The following is a 20013-nucleotide window of genomic DNA, read 5'->3' on the forward strand; positions in this document are numbered from 1 at the left end:
AGACGCTGCACAGCGGCTACAGCTCCAAACTAAGGCAAGACGAACATCTCTAATCCTCTGAGAATTCTGGTGTTTCTCAAAGCTCTAAAACTGAACATCCCAAATTGATTAGTTATCCTTAGATTTGAATTAGTTAGAGACAAATACTCTTTTCTCTTGATCAAAGCCATCACACACTCAGGTCTTGACCATTCTTTGTGTTTCACTCATTGATTCATTCACTGTTCATCATCTCATTCTGATCGTTCTCTCATTTTCTATTCTGTTTAGTTGAGTATTTCCATATTATGCTATTCATATATCCAGTAGTGTTAGATTAATAAAACGTTAAAAGGAATCTGGTTTTGTGTGCATTGTTCTTCAGATTTAAGCAGAGGTCACTGAACCGCGACAAGAATTCAAGGCATAAGAGACTGATTTGGTGTTATCACAAGAAAGTTGTTATTGTTGTTGTTGATAACTGGTAACTCATTGAATTGATATTTGGCGTTGGCTAGATTGATACAAGTGTGGTTTCAGCTTTAAAACAAACCTGGTGCCCCAACTTCGAGGTATATTAATGTTTCTGCATTAATATCAAACTATTATTAATTTGAATCCGCTACACTGTACTTGTTGCTTACTTACTGTACTTGAGACCAGTAACTTGACAGCTGTTTGTCATCTGTCAATCCCTTTCTGGCAACGTGGAAACAGCTTCTTACTGGTTGTACTGGTCTCACACAAGTACAGACAGCGGTCAAGTGAATTTGAATTTGTTAATATTAACAAGGGGAGCTCCAATGACTTAAAATGAAGCAGAAATAAGCTTCTTGTCAAAAGATATTGGCATAAATAACTTTTTGTCAACGTGAACACAGCATCTTACTGGTTGTACTGGTCTCAAGTACAGTAAGTAAGCAACAAGTACAGACAGTGGTCAAGTGAGATGGATATTCATTAAACCTGTCATTTTAACTTAATGAAGTTAAAATGAGGAGGAAAGAAGCTTCTTATCACAAGATATTGGCTGTAATCACTTTTTGGCAACGTGAAGACAGCATCTTACTGGTTTAACTGGTGTAGACAGTGTTCAAGTGAGCTGGATGCTCATTAAACGTCTTAATATTAACAAGGGGAGCTCCATTGACTTAAAATGACACAGAAATAAGTTTCTTGTCAAAAGATATTGGCATGAATCACTTTTTGGCAACGTGGAAACAGCTTTTTACTGATGCACTGGTCTCAGACAGGTACAGACAGCGGTCAAGTGAGCTGGATGCTCATTAAACCTGTTACTACTGTATAAACAAGAAGAGTTTGATAAAGGTAAAAATGAGACAGAAATAAGCTTCTTATCAAACGATATTGGCTGTAATCACTTTTTGGCAACATGAACACAGCATCTTACTGGTTTAACTGGTCTCAGACAGGTGTGGAAAGTGTTAAGATGTACTGAATGCTCATTAAATCTATTATTATAATCCAGCAGAGCTCTATGAACTTAAAATAAGGGAGAAAGAAGCTTTTAGTAAACAGATATTGGCTTTAATCACTTTGTGGCAACATAAAACCAGCATGCTACTGGTTCTACTGGTCTTGGTGCATTACATCTGTAAATATAACAAAGCAGAGCTGTATTTAAAATAAGGCAGAATTAAGCTTCTGACCAAAATTTTTGGCTCTAATAATCACGTTTTGGCAACATGAAAGCATCTTACTGGTTTGACTGCTCCCATACAGGAAGTTAAAAGTAGTGAAACAACTCGGTGGTCACTCGTGCAGTTTTAATCAGTCACAAAATGTGAAGAACAAACATGTTGCAGCAATATTGGGTCGTAGATCTGAGTCCTAGCGTCATGTCATCGAGTTAAACAGTCACGATCGACGATCGCTGTAAAGAGAATTACGATGATTATTTCCGTCGTTTACACAAAATCTAAAAGACGTGGCGTCACTACGTCCACTAGAAACGTGTAGCGGATCATATTTACAAGTTTTGGCCGTTTGAAACCGAAATAAGCAGCTGTGGTCCTACACAAACCGAGCTAAACGCCTCAACGAGGCGGCGCGCGCTCCCGCGTGCGGAAATCAATTTCTGGCAGACAGTCACTTTTTGGCACGACACCTGTCCAGAAAAGGAGAAAAGCGCTAGTCCCCATATTATCCTGCAGGTGGCACTGTTATTCAGTGAATGGTAGTTGTTTGCTCAGAGTATGAGATCGGACATGTGACGTCATCACCGAGCGACAGTCTTTTTGCCAGAAGCGGAAGGTTGGGAATGGCGCAGAATGTAAATATAATCTCAATTTTGGCGAGATAAGATGCCACAGGCCCTGCAATTTATGATTGCTGTGGAGTTATTCTGTGTATAGTTTTGATTCCCGTGGATTCGTGGAGTGTGGTATGCTAAGGCAGCTGCTGCCACATGGGAAAACTAGCTGGAGCATTGGCAAGAGAGTTCAGGTCAGAATGCTACATTAGGAGCACGCTGCACGCCATCCTCGAAGAATGGGCCACTGCTGTTGTCTTGTATGTTGTAAAAGTCAATGTGAATTACACGGACACGTAATCTGGACGTAGATCCACCATCTGAGAGACAGATGCGTATTTTCTTTTTTTGTTGTTACTAACCATTGTTTACGGGTAACCAATTCTAACTAAATGAATGCTGTTCCCTCTCCAGTCGGGAAATAAAGACGCCACATATTTTGGAGCTGTCTGTGTCTGATCCGTTCTTCTGCACTTGGTCACATGTACAGTATATCACCTATGCCACCTAGTTTTTAAAGATTTATTGGTTTAACAGTAAATTTGTTTTTGTTGGTATAAAATGAACCTGTAACGTATAATTTCATTATTATTATGTTATTATTGTTTCAATTGAAGGAGGCCATGTTGCAAAAACATGTTTGTGATTTTCTCTAATAAAAAAGCAAGCAGTTCAGCACCACTTGCTTGCAATTGCACTTGAGACAACATTTTGGAGAACCTTCGAAATAAAAGCAAACTTCAAATTACAGTAAAAAAAACACAAATGGAACGGCAGGTATCTGCTGTAAATAATGTTGCATTTTCCATGGCATCTAGTGAAATTGCAAATTGCGCAAATTGAACTTGCTGCTATATAGTTTGATCATTTGTTTAATAAAAGTAAAATAGTATTGCGATGTAACATAATGTTGTTACTTTAGATATCTACTTAAAATCACCGGCCACTTTATTAGATACACCTTAAAAGCACCAGTTTGGACCCCCTTTTGCCTTCAGAATTGCTTTAATCCTTAGTGGCATAGATTCAACAAGGTACTGGAAACATTCCTCAGAGGTTTTGGTCCATATTGACATGAGAGCATCACACAGTTGCTGCAGATTTGTTAGCTGCACATCCAGGATGCGAATCTCCCATGACTGTGGAGGCCATTTGAGTACAGTGAACTCATTGTAATCAGTCAGTCTAAGATGATTAGTGCTTTGTGGCATGTCGCATTATCCTGCTGGAAGTAGCCATCAGAAGATGAGTACACTGGTCATAAAGGGATGGACATGGTCAGCTACAATATTCAGGTAGGCTGTGGAGTTGCTCAATTGGTACTAATGGGCCCAAAGTGTGCCAATAAAATACCCCCCACACCATACATCACCACCACCAGCCTGAACAGCAGATCGTTTTGACCATGTCTACATGCCTAAATGCATTGAGTGGCTGCCTTGTGATTGGCTGATTAGAAATTTGCGTCAAGGAGCAGTTGGACAGATGTACCTAATAAAGTGGCTGATAAGTGTATATTCAAGTAGATACTTGTACAATTTAGTAAGGTTTCTACTTCACTGGAAAATTGCCAGCATAGTTCTTTATTTGGAATAAACAAGTGAAGAGACTGTAGACACAGTTTTGAGGGAAGACATGGCCTAACTTAATTTTGCAAAACTTTGCACAACATGCTCTAAAACTATTTATGAAAAAGTCACATGTACACTTACAGAGTGCCAGGATATAAATTATGTGAACAATTTCCAGTATGAGTCTTTTTTTCACGTACAGTATGTGCACCTTTTGCTTATTGCTGCCATATAGACAATATATGACCTTTTGGAACAATGTTTTTACTTACTATGTCAGATGTCTGGTGTAATGGTTGCAGTTCAATATATTTGACATTTCATTTGTTCTGTGACATTTGCCATGTCACATGTAAAAGGAAGGGGTTGTATTCCCCTAGTAACATCATTCCTGAATAGTCACACTGTGCTACTGGTTTTTCACACCTGTTCATCACACTATTTCACTCGTTTCAAAGGATAACTTGTGCGTTTTTCTTCTTTTTCTTCTCCCTGTAGCGGACACAAACACAGTACAGCTGCTTTGAATGTAACATAAATAACAATATAAAGCTCTTGTGTTCTAGATTTAATAATATTACTGATATACTATAATGTTAAACCCCGTGTTAGATTAACTGTGCCTATAGTCAAGGGTCAATGAGTCATAACCTCCTACAGTAGCAGGGGCAGTAAGGCTACATCCATCCTGGCCTACTGTACCTGCCTTAAACGCACCACAGCAGGTTTGTTCCTATGAAGAAGGACAACTTGTTGGACTCCTTAGACTAGGGTTTCTTAGTCTCAGTCTCAGGGTCAAGACACAAGACACCCTCCCAACTCATATAATGATGATACGCTGCGCTTGGCGAACATTGGCTGCAGATGATCCCGCTCCATTGCCAATCTGTGCTGCAGGGAATTTGGTGCCAGTGTTGCTCGACATACGATTATTGTATTTAGATGATAGTTTTGGGGTCTGTATGATCTAGGATATTGTAGAGCCAATAGACGATAGTTTTGACACTGCTGTTCGTCATGCTTTGATTTTGTTTTGATTGATGCACACATCACCAGAAACCGTTTGACTCGTAGCTGGTTGGCTCCTCCCCTCTTTCAATCACTTCAGCAGCGCTGCTGATTGGCTCGATGATCTGCTTGTGTTTGTTTGCACAGTTGGAGAGAACCCACACGGACACTGGGAGAGCATGCAAACTCCACATAGAAAGGCAACCGGTCTGCCCCGGTAATCGAACCCGGGACCTTCTCGCTGCCGCCCTCCCAGTAATTACGAAATTGATTTAATTTAAAAAATATTTATAGTATCTACTATTTTGTCTATCGACTTCACATTAGCAGCTACTGCAGGCAGAAAAGTTCATGGGAGCACAGATAAGTGCATCTCCGCCTAATTCACCACAAGAACTAAGGCTGGTTTTACAAACAGAAACTAGTTCTCAAGTCCTCTCTGTCAGTAATCAGCCTGTGAATGCAGCAATGGCATTTTAATATTATTAATATTATTAAATATAATATTAAAATATATTATTATATTATTATTATTAACATTAGTATGTGCCAACCGCTACGTGGGTTACTCCCCTGCACACCAGTATCCCTTATGATGCCCGCCAACTGTACAAACATTTACCAACAGTGAACAAAACCAACCAACAAGAGAACATTCTAACATAACTGATCACTGATGATCATTACCCAGAAGGCTTAGTGCAGCTGATGCACCTGATTGGTTAAAAGAAATGTATGCGTTTTTATTTTACAATACACTATTGTAGGTTAACCTAATCTTGCAATATCTACTTCTGGCACTGGTCGAGCTGGCAGCCATTCACAGCAATTCCTGTCCTCTTGATTCTATTTAATACTTTCTTTGCTTATTTAAATATAACTGTACTGTACACAACATGTATATACATTGTAACATGTTTCTGTAGTTTTACGGCCATATTACTGTATAATTCCCCAATTCATACTGCAGATCTTACATGCAGCTATAAAGCTGCAATGCATCTTGGTTAAAATTCATTGGCGGGAGAATTCTACAGTAAATATATTGTACTGTATATTACAATGCAGTATTTTTTCAAGCGGCATTCAGTTCATTTATCACCGGGCAGAACGAGAACTTCGACATTTTGTTGTTGGTAATAAATGACATTTTACCATAAAAAAATAAACAACAGCAGTAAGAATGCTGTGATTTAAAACACAGCATCCTATTACTGTAATAGCTATTACGGGATTGTAATCATTACTTTAATACCAAACTATCGTAGTAGGATTATTACTGCAGTAACAATTACAGCAAAGTACTGTGTAATGTACTACAGCAGTTACTCGCTAATTGCTGCCAGCAAGTTACTGTAGATTTTATAGTTACCTTGTTACAGTGTAGCTTTTTTTAAGTTTTAGGCAGTACAAACGCTGTGTCAGATCTTCTGAGTTGGCGGACCCACATGCACGGCTCAGGCAGAACGTAGATGATAGTAAAAGACAAAGGCAGGGTCAATTTCAGGCGAGGTCATACACAGGTAAGCACGGCGTCAATATACAGGGGGTCAGGCAGTTTCAGGTTCAAGGACAGGCAAGGTTCATTAACAGGTGAGCTCTGGTTGCAGTACAGTTCAGGATAAGGCGGTCTCAAGGTCAGAAAACAGGCAGGGTAGTTACCAGACAGACTCGGTCGACAAGGCAGGCAAGGATCAGGCAGGAATCGGTAACGGTGGTTAAAGAACAAGGTCAGGATCAGGAATCAGAGCAAGAACAAGAACGCTGGATAGTGGTGAGTACAAGCAACAATCTGGCAGTTGACTGGTGTGAGAGATGGTGCTTATATACTGGGTTGATTGCTGATAACCGTCACGTGTGCATGATGAAACCGGTGATTGCGTGAAAACAGCTGTGGCATGGGTGAAACAGAAAGTTTTTTCAAAGTAAAACCGGAAACAAAACCAAAACATGACACGCTGTTAAAAGCGTCAATGTTTTTCGGGGCCAGAGCACGCATTGTTTACACCGTGGAGCAGTTGATCACGCTGTGCAGTGCCGCAGTTCTCCCCAGGGAAAGACACGAGATCCCCACTGAGCTGCTAGTGAAGACCGGTGGGAGAAAACGACGGCACGGCACCAGCTGGAGTACTGGGCGAGCAGCGTCCTGCTGTTCACAGAGACCTGGCTGACTCCACTCATCCCGAACTTGACTGTCGCACTGGGCAATTTTCATCTGATGCGTGTGGACAGGACAGAGGACAGCAATAAGAGGAAGGGACGGGGTCTGGCTGTGTTTGTGAACATCAGGTGGTGTATGCCAGGACATTGCATCAGAGAGAAGCTGTGTAACAGAAACACTGAGCTGTTAGCGGTGGGCATGAGGCCATTCTACCTGCCACGGGAGTTTACACGTGTTATAATAATAATAATAACCCCCACCCTCGGTTGGACCAGTAATTGAACGCTGACACAGCTTTTGAGTCACCAGAAGGCTGCAAACACAGCACCCACGGGCCGTCTTCCTGATCTCTGGGGACTTTAACCATGCACCTCCTTCAGCTGCTCTGCCCACATTCACCCAGTATGTGACCTGCCCCAACAGATATATGTATGTATATATATATATATATATATATATATATATATATGGACTTATTCTACGCCAACACCAAAGAGGCCTACACTGCATCCTGCCTCCCACCACTGGGCAGAGCTGACCACAACATCCTGCATCTCCTGCCTGTGTATAAACCTGTTGTACACAGGCAGCCGGTGGTGCCCCGCATAGTGAAGAGGTGGACAGCTGAGAGCGAGGAGGCTCTCAGGGACTGTTTTAACACCACTGTGTGGACGGAGCTCTGTGACCCACATGGGGAGGACATTAACACAATAACAGACTGCTTGACAGAATATATTAACTTCTGCTGTAAAAACACCGTTCCCTCCAGCCTAGTACAGTGTTTCACCAACAACAAGCCGTGGGTCACCCCTGATATTAAAGCTCTGTTTAAGGAGAAGAGAGCATTTAGATCATGGAACAGGAAAGCAGCTGGACCAGATGGCATCAGCTCCAGACTCCTAAAGTCCTGCACAGGTGAACTATGCAGAGTTCTGGAGCAAGACTTCAACCTAAGCCTCAAGCTGAGGGTGGTACCAGGGCTCTGGAAGACCTCTTGCATGGTACAAGTGCCCAAGACACCGGAAGCCAAAGACATCAGCAGCTTCAGACTAGTGGCTCTCATGTCCCATCTGATGAAGACACTGCAGAGACTGGTCCTGGGTCACCTTAGATCTGAAGTAGGAACTTACCTGGACCCGCTGCAGTTTGCCTATCGACACGGCATAGGAGCAGACGACGCCGTCATCTTCCTCCTACATCGAGCCCTTTCCCACCTAGAGAAGCCCGGCAGCACTGTGAGGATCATGTTCTTTGACTTCTCCAGTGCCTTCAACACCATCCAGCCGGTGCTTCTGAAACACAAACTGGAGGAGGCTGGTGTGGACCTTAATCTGACGGAGTGGATTATGGACTATCTCACAAACAGGCCTCAGTTTGTGAGAGCCAGGGACTGTGTGTCTGACACTCTGACCTGCAGTGCGGGGGCCCCACAGGGGACTGTACTGGCCCCCTTCCTCTTCACCCTCTACACGGCAGACTTCAGACACAACACGGACAGCTGTGTTCTGCAGAAGTTCTCTGATGACTCTGCGATTGTCGGACTGATCACCGATGATGACGACGCAGAGTACAGAGGACTCACTCAGAACTTTGTGGACTGGTGCCAGCGGAACCACCTCCTGATCAATGCAGGGAAAACAAAGGAGATGGTGGTGGATTTCCGCAGACAGCAGCCTGCTGTCATCTCACCGATGCACATCCAGGGAAGGGACATTGAGAGAGTGGACTCTTACAAGTACCTGGGAGTGCATCTGAACAAAAAACTGGACTGGACTCATAACATAGATGCACTGTACAGGAAGGGTCAGAGCAGACTGTACCTGCTGAGGAGACTGTGGTCTTTTGGAGTGAGGGGGCCACTCCTGAAGACCTTCTATGATTCTGTGGTGGCATCAGCCATCCTATACGTGTGGTCTGCTGGGGCAGCAGCATCACAGTGAGGGACAGGAAGAGACTGGACAGGATCATCAAGAAGTCCGGCTCTGTCCTGGGCGAGGACAGAGAGAAGGGTCCTGGCTAAACCCACATCCATCCTGAACCAGGACTCTGACCCACGGGAGGACTCACTGTCTGCTCTGGAGCAGCTTCAGTAGCAGACTGATCTACCCTTGAGAGATATCGCAGATCTCTCCTACCTGCTGCTATCAGACTGCATTTGCTCTGTTCATGGATGTGTGTTTGTATGGTATGTATGGTTTCTCTCTGTTTTTCTGTCCTTTTGATGTTGTGAAGTGCAATTTCTCTACTGAAGTCATAAAAAACAAAACACACAAGCATCATCAACGAACCAATGCGATTGACAGGGGAGAGGAGTCAACCAGCTACAACTAAAAATAGTTTCTGGTGATTTGTGCGTCAATCAAATCAACATGAAATGATCATGCACGGCAGTGTCAAAATTATCATATATTGTCTCTAGGATATTATATATCATACAGACCACAAAACTAAAGTATAAAAATGATAATTATCGTGTGTCTGGAAACCCTGACTGTTAAGCTGTTCTCTGGCGGAAGTCAAGTAAATATGTCTGGGGCGCTTTGTCCTGTCACGATCTGAGGTTTTGTTTCTTGTTGTGTCCCGTTTTAGCACAGTAGTTCCTGTTTTATTTTGGTAATCTCCCGGTCTCTGTTTTTGGTTCTAGCTTCACCTTCCGGTTTACGTTATATCACAGCTGTTCCTGCTTCACCCGGTCATTGTACACACCTGCAGTTCATTAGTCATCACTCACTTTGTATTTAAGCACCACCTCTAAGCCCAGCACCTTGCCAGATTGTTTGTTCACTCACCCGTTCAGCTTTCCAGCATTCTTACCTTTACCTTGCCGTGCTTTTGATCCTGACCACGTCTCCAGCCCAGCCTGTGATTATCCTGTCTGCCTGTGTGAGTCTGACCGTTGCCTGTCTTTGACATCCGCTTGCCTTATCCTTGTCTGTGCTGCTGCCTATGACCTACCTGTGCACCGACCCTTGCCTGTCTGACCACGAGAACTATTAAACCCTTTTGTCACCGAGCCTTGTCTCCGCTGTGCGTGTGGGTCCGCTACCTAGAGCGCCGTGACATGTCCGTTGTTTTGCCAGATGGTATTGTGTGACAGTTCAGTGTTTGTAGTTCACGTTAGAGGAATGTTTGTGTATCTAATGAGATGAAGAACTATTAAAATGGAAATAGCTACAGTCAGCTAGCAGTCACTGAGGCGGTTGAGTAATATCTCGTTAATAATGTTAATGGTTTTTTTTCACACAGTTTCGAAGAAGACAGTCAAAGACAGACAAAGCTTTAAATCATGTCTCCATGGAGATACAAACACATGATCACCACGAAAACTTAAATTTTTTTAAATACATTTAACTTTAAGTTGCCCAGGTTTTGAATTTCTCCTCAGTTTTAAGTAGATTCTACTCCGAATTAGTGCAGTGAACTTAAATTTAATAATAATCGCACAAAACTTACATAACTTGAGTATATTGTACTTGTTGTCACTTGTTGACATGATGTCAGGGCTTACAGTGCAGTACCTCCAACAAGGTTAGGAACCGCTGCACTAACGTACAGGCTTTCTGATGAGATGATTACTGGATGTGGTGCTTTGGTGGTGGTGTCATTGTTTGTCATGTCGCTTTCATTCGGTTAAAACCATCTCAACATTTTGCTGAACAATTATGAAATTGTGTAAGTTTCAGTGGTTTTATTATGTGAAGATTTAGTTCTGTTACATTTACATGTTATTTTATCATTGCTATGACTTTTTAATATACAATACGTGCTATTTCCTTAACAGCTGGGAGGTTTTTAGAAAAAGTAATAGTATAAAAATTCTTATCTTCGTGAATAAATCTTCATCTGCCAAAAACCCCAAACAGAGATTTGACGTCACCTTCACCTCTATATACTTTCTATATTTTATATATTCTATATACTATATATTTTTATTTTGGTAAATGAGAACACTGTTTGTAGCAGTTATGGTTAAGGTTACTCACTTTCTACAGCTTTGACCTTGTTAGGGTCAAAGGGCGAACTGCACCTACCAGTCCATTACAGGGTGACAGACAGAAAAACAGACATCCCTGGACTTTAAGACATTACCTTCTATCAGTGCCAACCTCCACCACTGTGTCCACAGACAGGTCAGTCAGACACACATTGTGTCTACAGATCAGCATTGTGCAAAATGAGGCCTTTCTGTGTTAACCCTTCACACTGAGGACAATTAGCATAGGGTTGTTTCTGCTAAGAGGGAATGTTTGTCTTCATCCTTGAAATGTAAGAGTAGCATTTCAACATTTAGCAACATCGTTCCAATGTTTCAGAAATGGCTTTGGGATTCCAGTCAGTTTGAATGATTGAACCCACTCTAATATTTTCTGGCAGCTGGACCTATTCCAGAAAAGTAAACATCTGTCAAGTAAAATGTATGAAAGTTTCCTGGATGAATGAGCCACTTTTCATTTGCTCAGTCACTTGGGAACGTGTCAGTATAGTTTTTTCCCGCTGTGAAAACTGCATTTGAATAATTATTATTAGTTACTACAACAGGCAATGTTTAAGAAGCCAGCAATGTCACTGAATGAGAAGCCAAACAATTCGTCCAGTAGATGAGATATTCTGCCTCTGTGCTGCTTCAGCTGCTCCCACTAAGAACGGCCTGCAGGGTTTTGGCCTGTGAGGAAAGTTTGCTGCTGCTGTGATCTGTCAGTTTACTGAGGCTTTCCTTCATATTTACAGAGTTCAACTCCGCCTTCATCTCACCTGTTATGAAAAGAGACAGAGACATGTAAAACAGGTTAAATCCAGGCTATTCTGGCAATGCTGCAATGCTGATTCAAGCAAACCTATACATGCATTTAAAGCCACCATTTTCTAGAACAGCTAGAGCCTAAATGACATGTACTGTAGGAGGAAAAGCACTGAGAATCTGACTGAAGTTGAAAACTGTAAGTTGGAGTGTTTACCTTTCCTCAGGTTTGTGCTAAACATTGACTCAAACCTTGTTCTGTCAAACAACTTATTACCAGAAGAAGAAAAGATCCAGCACATCATACTGGTTCATTCTCTTCACTGTTCAGCCACATCTATAGTATTCTCGGACATCTGCTGCCACTGACCACCACATTGCAGGTTTGAACTCTAAAGCCAAGTGACTGTGTGTTGTGCACATACTGTCGTTAGCAAGGCTGCAGACGAGTCCCAAGGTACTGAACTTGACTTCAACAGCACCAACGGGGTTGTCCAGCATCTGCTTCAGCATCGTCAATAAATTGGCCTCCCTAAACGGACCCTGCATGGAGTCTGACACACACACACACACACACACACACACACACACACACACACACAGAAACACACACATTCTTTAATCTTAAACCATTACTACATTGTCCTGCACTATAGAATAACATTAACTCGCTCCCTGACAACATGTGGTTACACAAGTGCTTACTGTTATTGATCTGGTAGAACTGAATTTTTTTGGCTCTTGACCAGTTGTTGTACTATTCACCGTGTACATCAGCAGCCATACTGCTGCTCTAAGCAGGTACAGGAGCCTGATCTTACACCACCCAACCTCCTTCCCTCTTCCTTCTGCTGTTTACACAAACAGGTGAGCCTGTCTACCTGCTCTTGTTATGTCAACAGCTCTCACCTGTCAGTTGGTGACATCACACCCCTCCCTTTGCAAGTACCCAGATATTAGTTCAGAACTACACCACATTCTGAGAGCTGCAGGAATTAAAAGTTACAATAGAAAGAACAGTTCAGTTATTTACCAATGTCAATTGCAGATGCTATTGCCAGGGCAACCAGGGCCTCGTTCTGCATGATGACATGCTCACTTGTTGCCATTGAGATAAGGTGCCGAACTCCGTCTGCTTTGGCTATAGCACGGACGACTTCCTGTCAAAGGTACAGCCCATCACAGATGGTTAGTGTTTGTACACTCAGACCGATACTGTGATTAATTCTCAAAGAGGAGACACACAGCGGTACAGTATTAGTTCCATGTTGTCCTAATTTTCAAGTCCAAACAAAGCGACTCACTGCGTTACAGCTGTGTCTAATGAGGGCAGCCAGTAGCCTACTGGCTTCTCCACGAACACCTGCGTGGTCCTTGGCTTCACACCACTCTATGACACGCGCCAGCAGCAGTGTGTCTCTCCCCAGCACCAAGGCCGTCTCCTCTGTTCAACAAGGCAGGGAACAGGGCCACAGGGGAAAGCAAAAAGAAGCCAACCGCATAGTGGTGACTTTATGATGAACTGTTGACTGTGACAGTTCAAAGTATTCTGTGGATTGTTCCAAACAAGGGATTAAACTTCTTCAGTGGAACTGTATCAAAATTGGATACATACCATGTTTTCTGTGTGTCAAGAAAACATAAAAAAAAAAAAAACATAAGCTGCTAGGTTCCTGTGTGCGACTCAGAGTTGACCTGATGTAATGTACTGTACGTTTGTCCCTCACCGGCCCACCCACTGATGCTCACCTTGCCCATCGACCATCATGCGTAGTGTACCCAGCAGTTTGAATTGGACCGGGGGCATATCAGACTGCAGCAGCATCTTTATTCTTTCAGTCACTCCGTCCTCCAGCATCCGCACTTTGTTGGTGGCTGAAGACACAGATGGTGCATTCTCCACAGTGTTTGCACGTGTGCTTCATAGAGACGTAATTCACTGCATGCAGTTCAATCTTAGCAGTGACAACACAAGGTAACATCATGTAGTTTAACTATTTATATGAATTTTTCTAGAGAGCATCAGGTGCTGGAGTCAAACCCAGTCTATCACATGATGACATGAAGAGACCAACAACCATTAACTCTCACAGCCAACCTACAACCTTGGATCAAGATAAAACACAAACTAATTCTGCATGTGGGAAATTTTGTGTTGTCATGACATGCTGTACCTGGCTGTGGGTTGTTCCTGGAGGGTCATCAAACATTTGGTTATGAAATATCAGGAGTTTTACTCTGGTGACCACGGGAACATTGTTAAGGTAGTAAAGGTGGGTTTACTGCAATCATGTATATCAAAGTAAGTAATGTAAGTAAGTTGTGTCTTATGTCTTAGATGTACTGTAATTGTGATCCACTCCACGCTAGTAAACTTTGACATGGTTTGTCACACTAATGATCTCCAGTAGATTTCTTTATAAAAAGATTTCCACAACACACGTTACCTGGAATGGCCAGGTTTCTGAGCGCACTCAGTCCAGCGTGTTGGACGGACACGTCTCCTTCATCAATATGCTGCTCCAACAAAGTCAGGATGTGAGGCACCACACCGAGGTCCAGCATTTTCACACAGTTGCTGTCTGACAGAAACACGGATCAGTGCTTTACCACATAACGTTAGTTGTTCAAATGTTTAAACCATGACACAGTAGCACTGCTAATGAACAACTTTTATTTTTAGTGCATCTGTTCAGGTTCGATAGACAATTTTACTGTTGAAGGCAGAACAATGCAGCTGCTCTAATGTCCTGCAGGAGGTGTCTGAATGTTAGATGAGCATTGTCCTGTTAGTAAGAATCATGTGACGGTGGAAACATTAGCCAAACAAACACTAGAAACTGAAGCTTGTCACGCAGAGCTTAAGCTTTAGAGGCCCAGGAGCAGCTAACCATCAGCTCAAACCCAGCGCCGCAAATTATGGGATAGATCCAGAATCTCATTTTCCAATTTTTCTGACTACTTTAAAAAACTGTCTTACCATTTCTGGCAAAATTGGCAATGGCCAAGGCTCCAGACAGCTGCAGCTGGGTGTTGGAGCTCTGCAGCCAGGACAGAATGTTCCGATACACCAGTCCTGATCCCTCACCAAAACACCTCTGCATGGATTCATCTGACGCAAAGACATACAGCATTTTAAACATTATTATCCATAATCATCTCATTAGTTCTCTGAATGACCTCTTCTGATGTTCTAAATCCATTCATTGTAAATTTTACAAATACACTTGGTGCAAAAGCACCTGCACCTCTCACCTCCCAAAAGCAGTGACACTATGAGGTTAGAAGCAATCTTGATGCTGCAGAGTTCATGGGGGTCAGAACCTCCCTGAAGACCCTGAATCATCTCTGATAAAGCTTCCGATACTCCAGACTCTGCAAATTGCACCTTCAGTGTATCTGCAACACATAAGCAGCTCATCTTGACTAACATCAGCTTCCAATAATTATCTAACGGGTCAACATTCTACTTACAGTAATAATGTTCATTTTTGGCTGAATAACATTTTACCATTCAATGTATTTCATATTGGAAAGGATCAAGATTTTAAATCTGTTTGACTTTAAGAAAACCTTGTGCTATGTGAGGAGAAACCCATGCTTAGAGGTGAACATGATTGTGTGTATACATAGTTAAAAGGTAAAGCAGTCAATGTGGACATAATATGCAAAAGGTTTAGCTGAAAGCTTTGTATGGAGCTAAGGTGGAGCCATAGGTTTTAAAAGTAAAAGCTAAAATACTTGCTTTAAATTTTACCAGCAGTAGTAGATGTAATAGTTATAGATGGAGTAGTTATACTGTAGACATAGTAGACATAGATGTATTAATTGTAGATGTAGTATCAATAGATGTAGTAGTGGTAGTTGTAGTAGTGGTAGATGTAGTAGTTATAGATTTAGTAGTCATAGATGTAGTAGTTATACTGTAGATGTAGTAGATGTAGAAAATTAAGGCAACTGATTGCCTTAAAAATTTTAAGTTTATGAGCACAAAAATCAAATGCCACAATAACTCAAAACTGTTGATTACATGCTACATATTTTTGATTGCTATGAAATGGGTATTTTGAGTTCAATACACTAAAGTTCATTTAACTCAACACTAAAATAAACTAATACTAAAATATTATAATTTATTATATTATAAAATATTATAAATAATAATAGTATGAACTCTTCCGCTAGACTACTTTACTTAAAACTTTACATTTAGTGCACTAATTTTCAGATAGATTTAACTTAATTTGTTTTTCAAATACTACACTAAATATTGTAAGTTAAGTCAAAAGAAAATGTTATCTGTAATTTCTAATACACTTTAGAGCATTAAACCCAACCACTAAAACCCTACAAAAAACAAAGACTCTTTTTCTATGATCTGGCCAGTACTATTTTGGAGCACCTGAACACATCACAGCAAACAACTACGTAACATCACAACTGAAAGTTGCAGCATTATATTCTACTCAGAACTAGTCATACATGGTTTTTCAGTGTCTGAGAGAACTACAGTTAGCTAGCAGTCAGTGAATGGAATGAAAAGATATGTTAATAGCACTAATGTGTTTTTCATACAGTTTCAAAGCAGCCAATAACAAAGCTTCAAATCCTGTCTCCATGGAGACACAAACATGTGATCACAACCAAAATTTAGAGTGCTGCTTATTTAATCAGATAAAAAGTTTAAGATCATCAAATATTATTAGTTTAATTTACTCAAAAAGAAAAAAAGTCACAGAAACTCAAAATGTTTAAAAAAATACTATTTAAATTTACACTACTTAATCACTTCAATTAATTTAAACATTCGGGTTACAGTGTAGGTAGTGCAGTAGTCGTCGGGTAGTAGTAGACAGGGGGACCCATCATAAAAGTTGACACCTGATGTAAGACTTTTTATGGTCTCTTCGTGGTGTTCTTACCACTTTCCCCCAGTGAGCCCAGTATTTCCAGGATGACGTGTCTGCGTTCAGCTTCAGATGCCCGTTTCAGCTGAAGTATCAGTACATTTGCCACATCCACCTCTGAAAGGGCTTCTCTTGCTGAGTCTGCAAACATAGAAGTCTAGAACCATGAACAGTGTTGAGGTAACCAAGTATTTCTAGCTTGACATCTATTCCACATGTTGATAAGGGTTTCACTTGAATGTGAAATGAAAAGCTAAGGCTGTGTTCATTTGACCGCTCCTTAAAAAATATACACTAAAACACAGGTGTGGGGGCATAGCATTAACTGTGCTTTAGGTAAAGTCAGACAAGCACGGAGCAGCCCAGCGCTAAGGGACACATTTGGATGATTACCCATGTCAGCCAGGTTACACAGGGCCAGCAGGCAAACGTTGACCAGTGGGTCATTCTCTGGGTACTCCTTCATTATGGACACCAGTCTGGGGATCACACCGCTCCTGACTAACAGGTCCTGTTGGTAAGCTGAGAGCAACAGAGCAACGTAAGAAATGAACAGTCTCTGCTTCATCAGGAAAACTGTCACACTCACAGTTCTCAAAGCAGATGCGACCGATGGCTCTGCCAGTGTTAAGCAGCATCTCCTGGTTGTTACTTCTCAGGTGTGGAACCAGCGTGTTGACCAGACCTGCCTCAATGCATGGCTCCCTGACTGCAGCTGCCCACACACACACATGATCCACCGTTATATTACAGTAACCAGAGCTTATTTAGGAGTCACTTTGTAAATGGTAAATGTTCCTGTCCTTAGGTGTACTATACTTTCTACCTAGTGATACTCAAAGCACTGCATCCACATTCACTCATTGACACTAACATTCAAACAGTGGTGACACCTTATGCTAACCCCAGGGGCATCTTGGGGTTCCCTGTCTTGCCGAAGGACACTTTGGGGAAGACAGGAATCGAACTACTGATCCTATGGTTGACTCTACCTCTTGAGCCACTGTCCAACCCGCCTCTGTGTCACCACATACTGTCTGTTTATAACATGTGCAATTTGTTATTTGAAAGTGTGATTATTTTATTTCAGCATTAAAATTTTACAAACCCATCCAGGTGGGGCCTGGATGTTGTTTGGGTGGTGCTGTGTGACCACATATAAGGAGAAGAAAGGTCTGTTCTGGGAGAGGATCGGACTAGTCACAGTAGGTGACAAAAGAGGGACATGCACTTTTAACAGACTTGTGTCTCTACATGCACCAGAGTAACTGTAACAGAATGTGTCAATTGTCTAAGGAACTTTAACTGGAACAAGAACATAAGCAATAATTGTGTCTAGAACATAAGATGGGGACAAGCCTACCTTCACGCGCCATCTCTGCAATGACCAGAGCCACCTGGCAGCTCAGACTGCTTTTATTCTGTAAGGCCTGAGCAAATGTTGGTAAAATCCCACTCTTGGCTATGTCGACAGCAGCATCTTTCTCTGGAACACAGAACCACTGGTTTCATATCAAACCAACAGGATCAGGTGGTACAGTCAAGCTACGGTTTAAGTAATAGTAAATAAAAAACTAAATGAAAACATTTATTTTGAGTTCAATACACCAAATGCAATGTTCATTTAACTCAAAATCTTTAATAGTATTTACTTATCTGCTAGAATACACCACTTCAGTTCAGTGCCCTAATTACCAAATTCATTTAACTTATATAATATGAACTGTGTTATTCAATGGCTTCACTTACTGTAACATCTTAAGTTAAATCAAAGCAAAATATTATCACTAATTTCTAGTTCGACAAACCACACCACTGAAATCATGAACAATAACAGTCAAAACAAATATATTCTTGTTCTTTACTTTAAAAATCAAAATCAGAATTTACAAGACTGGTCCAATATACGTATGTTATGAAAGACAGTAGAACATGGTTTATGTTGGTAAAAGGTTTTATGTTACTCATATTGTGATGACATGCAGCAGTCTAACGCTATACTGGCTAACTTTAGCTGCTAGAGGCTCTGTGGGGCTCTGGTGTCTGAACACTACACAGGGGCTTAATTAAGCTACTGATAATACGGACATTTAAACCCACGTGTGACTATCTGCGTTTGCTAGTGTGTCATTCCCCAGTGTGAGTTCGTTCCGGTGCCCAGCCTAACCCCAGACCTCTAGTTCTTATCCACAGTTTGTACCCTGTAGCACAGACTTAGTTAGTTCCCTTGTTCACATTATAACCTACTGCGTGTAGTGATTTTGTGTTCTTACGTAGTGTTTAGTTTTGAAGCAGTTCTTGTGTGTTTCTTATTTTCATAATCAGAATTGCTTGCCTATGCATGCAGTGACTTTGTGATTATTTATTATTATCATACAGTTTGTTACCTGCATTGCAGTGAAATTCAGTTTCATAGTTAAGGCCTGTCTGTGTGTGTATTTTTGTACGCCCTCTACTCCTACTAAATATTGTTTCCTGCTCCTCAACTGCACTTCACTAGTCTCTGCCTTTGGATTCCACTCTGGTTCAGTTCCATGGTTCATAACAAGGCCTATTGGTCAGAGTCCTAGTGATGTGTTTTTCATGAATGATTCGTTCAATATGAACCAATCTTTTGTATGACTTGGGAGGAACGAGTCCTTTCGAATAGTGAACAATTTGTTCATTTTCATGCAGTACCTTCTCTCTCAGTCAGCAGGACAGGAAACAGAAATGATACGTTCACGACTCTCAACTGAGCGTTCTTCCTCAGGGATACGTTCTATTGTCACATGACAGCCAGGCCGCTCAGACTCTGTGGCTAGCAGCAAGCACTCTAGTTCGTTCTGGATTCGTTCATACGGATCCTTACTGATCGTTCTTTTGTCACGTGACAGCTGTCACGCTCCAGCTCCTGTCGGCCTCCAGACGGAGGTCGTTCCAGCCTCAGCTCCTGATGGCCCCCTCTGAGGTCGCTTAAGCCTGTTGTTACTTATTGTTACTTTTGACTAACTCACTAATTGTCAAAATAAGTTTTACTTTCACTTGTTCTCTACCAGTCGTCACGTAAAAGGCAGCTCCGGCTGCGCGGTTTAGTTCATCTTTCTGGTTCACAGCTCAGGCTCTGTGGCGAGCACCAAGTACTACAGTTCTTTTGTGATTCTTTCATACGGATCTTTGCGGATCGTTCGTTCATTTGCTCATTCGTCATGTGACTGCTACCAAGCGACTGCCGCGCTGTTAAGGACATAAATCACGTTAATGGGGTGTGTGTTTGCTAGGTTCTCACATGGTTTGAATTGCTTGTGAATTTTGGGATTATTACCCAAACCAACAACATCTTCCCTCATGGCGCTGCACTCCACCCCCACAATGCTTAATGTCTGGGAACCCCCCGG

At 41.8% G+C, this 20013-nt stretch overlaps 1 protein-coding gene across 2 annotated transcripts in view; it reads right to left on the reverse strand.

The window, feature by feature from the left end:
• Positions 1-3818: 3818 nt before the first annotated feature.
• Positions 3819-20013, reverse strand: part of si:dkey-191g9.5 (rap1 GTPase-GDP dissociation stimulator 1-B) — a 32664-nt gene continuing 16469 nt past the window's right edge. For both annotated transcript variants that reach the window (XM_029127209.3, XM_041073926.2), the window contains 12 exons: positions 18000-18122; positions 17226-17351; positions 17030-17158; positions 16652-16777; positions 14985-15128; positions 14710-14841; positions 14177-14311; positions 13479-13604; positions 13034-13173; positions 12763-12889; positions 12155-12283; positions 3819-11743 (listed from right to left, as the gene is read on the reverse strand). In XM_029127209.3, coding sequence (XP_028983042.1) covers positions 11616-11743; positions 12155-12283; positions 12763-12889; positions 13034-13173; positions 13479-13604; positions 14177-14311; positions 14710-14841; positions 14985-15128; positions 16652-16777; positions 17030-17158; positions 17226-17351; positions 18000-18122 — 1565 coding nt within the window. In that variant the 3' untranslated portion in view covers positions 3819-11615. The remainder of the gene's footprint in view (positions 11744-12154; positions 12284-12762; positions 12890-13033; positions 13174-13478; positions 13605-14176; positions 14312-14709; positions 14842-14984; positions 15129-16651; positions 16778-17029; positions 17159-17225; positions 17352-17999; positions 18123-20013) is intronic.

The sequence above is a fragment of the Betta splendens genome, chromosome 15, assembly GCF_900634795.4.
Source record: "Betta splendens chromosome 15, fBetSpl5.4, whole genome shotgun sequence".
Lineage (NCBI taxonomy): Eukaryota > Metazoa > Chordata > Actinopteri > Anabantiformes > Osphronemidae > Betta > Betta splendens.